Source organism: Garra rufa, chromosome 19 (genome assembly GCF_049309525.1).
Source record: "Garra rufa chromosome 19, GarRuf1.0, whole genome shotgun sequence".
NCBI classification, from domain to species: domain Eukaryota; kingdom Metazoa; phylum Chordata; class Actinopteri; order Cypriniformes; family Cyprinidae; genus Garra; species Garra rufa.
Window position 1 is genome coordinate 18,561,969 of NC_133379.1, and position 7,342 is coordinate 18,569,310.

The window sequence follows — 7,342 nt, forward strand, 5'->3', positions numbered from 1 at the left end:
AATGCACTTCAAAACGAAGTTTTCAAATAATATTATTTTATATATATTAATAGTTGTATTAAACGAATTTATAGTGCTTTAAATTTATTAAGTAATGTTTAATTTCGTTCGTTTAGCTCTCTGGAAATGTAAAGAAAAATACCCTTTGAATTCGTTTTCAATCCCTGGTTTTAAACAAGCATATTTTAGATAATTTATATATTATTGCTTGAATAAAGGTTTAAAAATAGTGCTAGAAATTAAACAGACCTAGGCATTTGAAAAGACATGAAATGTGTCTAATAATTCCAAAAAGAAAGAGAAGCATTGGACATAATCAAAATATTTATTAGGAAAACCATTTTCTTAAGAATTAAGGTGCTGCATGTGTTTATCCAGTCTAATCGAAGTGTGCGTCTCTAACCCGTCTTTCCCAACAAAAATCCCACCCCCTCTCAGAAAATACATAAAACTAACATTACTGAGCTATATACGTTTAAAAGTAGCCTGTAAAATGGTACAATGGCATTGCTCAGTTAAGCGTGTTGGGAATCGGGCATTTTGTTCCGCCTCAGCTTTATTCAACAGTTAATAACGCTTAACATTCAAAAGGTAAATAGGTCTGTGTATTTCAAAGAAAAATGTGTCTAGTACAATATGAATTACAAAGGTTTAATTGGCATCTTTATTTCAAACGACTCGACCGACCGCGACCCGAATAACATTAGAAATATTTTTGGATGACTCGTAACCGCGGGTAACCGCAGCCTCCCGCTCATTTTGGATCAACCCGCGCATCACTGGTGGGGAAGGGAAACTGGAGAGAGGGCCGCACAGGAGATCACCTTTTCTCCGCTAATTTGGTCTAGGCCTATATTACCTTTATATTGCTTTTGTATATCAACATGCTTTAGACATATTTTATTTGTTATTTATACTAGTAGCCTGTCGTGATGATTTTTCACGACCCAGATTTTTTGGTGCCCCCAGCAGCCCAGGAATGATGCTTATGATACGTAATGGAGATTCAAAAGCACTCTTCTTTGGTCAGAACCACGGAGAGCGATCGCGAATAAGTCCGTCCTATGCACCGAAACTTTTTTACAATGCAACAAAATATTTAAAGAGCAAGCTATTAAAATGTATATTATGTATAGTCACAGATAATTTAACAGTATATTAGTCAGTAATTTTTATTAGGTTAAACAGTGATTAGATAACGTTTTTAATTTAACGTTCACAATTGGTCTGGCCCATCCAAACTGGTGTCCCTGCCTGCGCCGTGCCGTGCCTGGTTTGCACTTAAGTATAAAAAAAAAAAAATTGTCTGGCCAATCCGAGGCCCCCTGAACACGTGAGGCCCCTAGGCTGCAGCCTATGTAAGCCTGTGCGTTAATCCGCGCCAGATGGAGACAAATGGAGAAAATTCAAGACCATTGTTACCCACCCCAGGAGTGGTTGACCAACAAAGATGACTCCAAAGCAAGATGTGTAATAGTCTGCGAGGTTCCAAGGACCCCAAGGTAACTTCTAAGCAACTAAAGGGCTTTCTCACATTGGCTAATGTTAATGTTCATGAATCCTCCATCAGGAGAACACTGAACAACCATGGTGTGCATGGTAGAGTTGCAAGGAGAAAGCCACTGCTCTTCAAAAAGAACACTGCTGCCGTCTGCAGGATGCTTAAGATTATGTGGACAAGCCAGAGGAATATTGGAGAAATGTTTTGTGGACGTATGAAATAAATTTTGGGTTTACAAAAATCAGGTCAGACGTTTCTTGTAGTTGGCCATCAGGTTTGCACACATCTCAGGAGGAATTTTCTTCCACTCCTCTTTGCAAATCCTCTCCAAGTCATTAAGGTTTCGAGCTGATGTTTGGCAACTCGAACCTCCGGCTCACTCCACAGATTTTCTATGAGATTAAGGTCTGGAGACTGGCTAAACTACTCCAGGACCTTAATGTGCTTCTTCTTAAGCCACTTCTTTGTTGTCTTGACCATGTGTTTTGGGTCATTGTCATGCTGGAATACCCATCCACAACCCATTTTTAAAGCTTTGGCTGAGGGAAGGAGGTTCTCACCCAAGATTTGATGGTACATGGCCCTTTGATGCGGTGCAGTTGTCCTGTCCCCTTAGCAGAAAAACACCCCCAAAGAATAGGGTTTCCACCCACCTCTATGTTTGACAGTGGGGATGGTGTTCTTGGGGTCATAGGCAGCATTCTTCCTCCTCCATACACGGCGAGTTGAGTTGTTGCCATAGAGCTCGATTTTGGTTTCATCCGACCACAACACTTTCATTCAGTTCTCCTCTGAGTCATTCAGATGTTCACTGGCAAACTTCAGACGACCTGTACATGTGCTTTCTTGAGCAGGGGGACCTTGCGGGCGCTGCAGGATTTCAGTCCTTCACAGCGTAGTGTGTTACAAATTGTTTTCTTGGTGACTATGGTCCCAGCTGCCTTGAGATCATTGACAAGATCCTCCCGTGTAGTTCTGGCTGATTCCTCACCATTCTCATGATCATTGAATGACATCAATGGTGAGATCTTGCATGGAGCCCCAGACCGAGGGTGATTGACAGTTACGTTCTGTTTTTCAGTTTGAGAATTTCCGCACCAATTGTTGTCACCTTGTCACCAAGCTGCTTAGCAATGGTCTTGTAGCCCATGCCAGCCTTGTGTAGGTCGACAATCTTGTCCCTGACATCCTTGGACAGCTCTTTGGTCTTGGCCATGGTGGAGAGTTTGGAATCTGATTGACTGATTGCTTCTGTGGATAGGTGTCTTTTATACAGGTAACAAGCTGAGATTAATCTCATCTTGTTACCTGTATAAAAGACACATGTGAGCCAGAAATCTTGCTAATTGATAGGGGATCAAATACTTGTTTTACTCATTAAAATGCAAATCAATTTATTACATTTTTTTGTTGTTATTCTGTCTCTCACTGTTAAAATAAACCTACCATTAAAATGATAGACTGATCATGTCTTTGTTAGTGGGCAAATACACAAAATCAGCAGGGATTCAAAAAAAAAATTCCGAGTAGCGTTGTGTTTGCAGAAAGGAAAATGCTGCATTCTAGCATAAGTACCTTATCTGTGAAACATGGTGGTGGTAGTATCATAATTTGGACCTGTTCTACCGCACCTGGGCCAGGATGGCTTGCCAACACTGATGGAACAATGAATTCTTAATTATACCGGCAAATTCTAAAGGAAAACATTAGGAAATGTCATCTGTCCAAAAACTGAATCTCAAGAGAAAGTGGGTCACGTAGCAAAAAAAACAAACACAACCACACAAGTTGTTCTACCAAAGAATGTTGAAGAACTAAGGAATGGCTGAGTCAAAGTCCGGACCTTGATCCAATTAAAATGTTGTGGAATGACTTGAAGCAAGCAATTCATAAAAGGAACCCACCGAAATCAGAGTTGAAGCAGTTCTGTACTGAGATATGGCCTAGAATTCCAACAAACAGTTGTGCAGGACTGATCAGCAGTTACAAGAAATTTTACCTCCAGTTATTGCTGCAAAAGAGGGTCACACCAGATATTTTCAAAATATATACTGTATGTGTGTGTATTCATATATAGATACTAAATATACACAGTATACACACATATATCATGTAAACCCTAGGGTTTACATAGGGTTTAAATCTATTCCGAATGCCTTAGTTTTTAACAACAGATGCCGCTTCACGAAAAAGACCACTTGTGCGTTCGGCTGAGTTTCAGAATGCTTGTATGATGCAAGATCAATGTAAACACCATTGTAATTCGCTTTAACCTTTTGAACTTTATGAATGATAATTTTAGGTTCAAATGTAAGGAATTGGAATTATACAGCTGTTTCTAAAGTTAAAAACTAAGCTCAGAATCGATTCGAGAGATAATCATGATACATTCAGAAAATCCCAGATTCAGAATCATTTCTCAATTTGTAATGCATTGACTTATTTTCCCAGCCCTACACTAGACTGGATCATTTTTGAGGTATATATTTTTGTCTCAGTTGTTTGATTGGGTTGTCTTTGTCAACTTGGATTTGCATGAAAATCTGATGATCTTTTGGGTCATATTAATGCAGTGCTATGGACAATTCTAAAGGGTTCACAAACTTCCAAGCAGCACGATCTCCCAATGTAATCAATGAATCTCTTATTTACAGTGTGTCTACAATTAGTTATAACTGAGCACTGGACAAAAACAAACTTTTTTGGATTTCAACTTAAACACCTCTGATGTGTTAAAGCACTCTTCGACAGCTATTTGCTTCATGCTCAGTGTGAGAAAATAGCAAATGCTACTAATTATTATTTTTTTTTAATCAAGTCTGAGTATTAAAGGTAATTTAAACTACCTGCCAGCCATTAGAGATTTTCTGGTTGAAGATACCAAACTCATAGCGGATACCATAACCATAGGCAGCCAGGCCAAGAGAAGCCATAGAGTCCAGGAAGCAAGCTAACAGACAAAAATAGAGAGACACCATAGATAACAGAAACAGATTTCTATAGCATTAGGATTTTTAAAAGCAGGTGGTTCCACTATTTTCTGACTTTCTTGTGCAAAATTAAAAAATATACATAATAAGAATGATAGTTCCTCTTTCAAACCTTAGGTCAGATTACTAACCAGCAAGGCGACCAAGGCCTCCATTTCCCAGTCCAGCATCTTCCTCCATCTCCTGCAGCTCCTCCATATCCAAACCCAGCTGAAGAACAATGTATGTTTGTATTGGTTTCAAACAGTCATCTAAAGCATTGCACTGGCTTAATAGTGTAGTCTTACTTGATACACGGCTTCATCGCAAGCATTCTCCAGTGCCAGGTTCACCATAGTGTTCTGCAAGGTACGGCCCATGTAGAACTCCAGGGAGAGGTAATAGACACGCTAACAGACAAAAAGCATAAGACAGTCTTTTTAACTCATTATTATTGACATACATATTTAGAAATACAGTAACACTGTTTACGTAATGGTTATGTACTTCAAAATATTGATTTAGGGTTACCAAGTCAAGCTCTCCAAGGACCGCCTTCAGCCTAGGAACTATTTTTAGACTTTATTAAGAACTATTTTAATACTTCCTGCAGTGGGATGATTTAATGCATGGGAATCCGATACCATCCCTGTTGTAGCCTTTGACATTTTAGGCCTTCCTTTGGTGTTGGGTATGAAAAGCAAGAGAGAGAAATAGACCGTGGAGGTGAGAGTGGGTGTGTGGCGGCACGACGGGCTGAAACAGACTAGTCAGAGATTGGGGAAGGTCACTGGTGTTATGTAACACTGGCATTTTGACTCCAGCAAAAATAACCAGCAGTGAGGTCGCCAGCAAAGGTTACAGAGTGTGTAATATTATTCTGTAAAGCAGCTAATGAAGAAGGTCTGAGTGCAGCCCAATGTGTCGTACAAGATGTTGAAAACAGTTTAAACTATGAAAGTTAACCACACACTTCTGCCCACACCAGCAATTTCATAGCATCCAAAAGCTTTGAACTCATGGAACCGGTTTCTCACATCACTTCTGCAGTCACATTTTCACGGAAACAGTCATGAGCCTCATTGGAGCTCTTAATGATCAAGTCAAGGTTTATTGCTGATGTCCACCTACAGAAAAAGACTTGAATAGGAGATGATATTTCCTGTAAAAAAAGTTTGTAGTCTTTATGCAACTGAATTGCACATCACTTCTTCTTTCCATATATGTTTCCACAGTGACCTTTCTTTAACAGCGCAACTTTTGACCTTTATATCCCTCAGACCTCTTCCATCCAGGGATTTCGGGCTGGACTGAAGAAGAAAAGGTCATGGATGCTGAGCTGTGGTTTCATCTTCAGACTTAGAATTTGATGCCTTGAATGCTGACACATTCTTGTTCTATTTGATCCTTTTATTATTTATTAAATATATAACAAATGTCCCTTTAGTAACATTTCAATGAAATATGCTAGGTCAAATATTATATAAGTATAGATGTTAAAATGAAAATATTGTGTCATTAGCTCAGATTCAAGGTTCTTTATGCATGCACATGACAGAGTGCAATAATTTGGAGATGCATTATTGTAAAGATTGATCATCAAGTTGAGATCTAGTTGAATATCAAAGATTGCACTTTGTTTCTAATCCATAAGTGAATTCTGATTATTTATATTTTGCAGGATGCTGATTCCAGTCTACCTGAAGAGCTGTGCACAAATGGCATGGCATGATGTTATTAGACCTAACTCAGTTATTAATTGCATACAAAAATGTATTCTGTTTTGGTGCAGTCGTGTCATGCATGGACTTGCTTTTGTTTTGGTGCAACCTCAACATGCATGAACTTACTTTGGGGTCTCTCTCGTAATAACTCTGCTGTGTTCTGATCCATCTGCCTACCAAGTGGTCTCTGACTGTGTGAGCGAGCGCAAAGTAATAATCCCGTCTGGTGGATACGTTCCTGTCCTTCACCAGCGTGAAATGCAGATGGCGATTAAAGTTTGTCTTTAGGTCTGCCACATTCTCCACACCGGCGAGCCCCTTCACAGAAATCTGCTTTTTCCTGTCGTGGTCTGACAGTGGTTTAGACATGGTGACAACAGTCTCGTCTTTGGTTCAGGTAAAAGTGTAAACACCAGACCGCTCTCAATAGCACCCATATAACGTAGACTGCTCTCCTTATTTAAAGTCCCTCTCATGAATAATAATTAGTGGGCGGGGTCAACACGCAGCCATCCGCCAATGAAATTTTCAATAAGTTAGCTACGCTTTTTGCTTTTTGAAAATGAGGATAAGGTGTTTTCTTTTTTCATGCAATTGATAAATATTTATAAAAGAAGTATGGAGCGATTATAAATACACATATTTTGTGCTAAACTACAACTCCCAACAATCCAGAAGTCTCTGGAGCCGGAGACATTAATAGCTGACCCAGCTACCCAGCTGACCCAATGACCCAGCTAAAAGGCCATGATATTTGAACGGCATGCGGCTCGCATAGTTCTTTATAACAGCTGAGCACCAAGCATGAATTCTCAGTCTTGCTCTAATTCATATCCTTTTTTTATTTGCTAAACTAATAAATAGTTTCATAGATATTTGCAACCTTAACAGAGCCAGATTCTCGAAACTAAAACATTATTACATTATATAATGGGTATCAGGTTGTTTAACTGAACTAAAAATATCGTGCATGTATATTATTTTTCCAAAATTATTATATATATTTTTTCCTCTGAAGATCTTCTGCAGTACATTCACAAAATGATTCATTCAAAGAAGAAGCGGATAAGATGTGCTGTTTTTTATTTATTTATTTATTTATTTATTTAAATCAGTCTTTTACATTGCAAAACAATAAATAAATAATC

The 7,342-nt window shown here is 38.8% G+C and overlaps 1 protein-coding gene across 1 annotated transcript in view; it reads right to left on the reverse strand.

The window, feature by feature from the left end:
* pygma (phosphorylase, glycogen, muscle A) overlaps positions 1-6,623 on the reverse strand; it is a 25,926-nt gene extending 19,303 nt beyond the window's left edge. The window contains exons 1-4 of the mRNA XM_073825103.1: positions 6,321-6,623; positions 4,779-4,880; positions 4,623-4,701; positions 4,348-4,451 (exon numbers count right to left, since the gene is read on the reverse strand). Of these exons, the coding sequence (XP_073681204.1) occupies positions 4,348-4,451; positions 4,623-4,701; positions 4,779-4,880; positions 6,321-6,563 (528 nt within the window). The 5' untranslated portion in view covers positions 6,564-6,623. The remainder of the gene's footprint in view (positions 1-4,347; positions 4,452-4,622; positions 4,702-4,778; positions 4,881-6,320) is intronic.
* Positions 6,624-7,342: the final 719 nt, after the last annotated feature.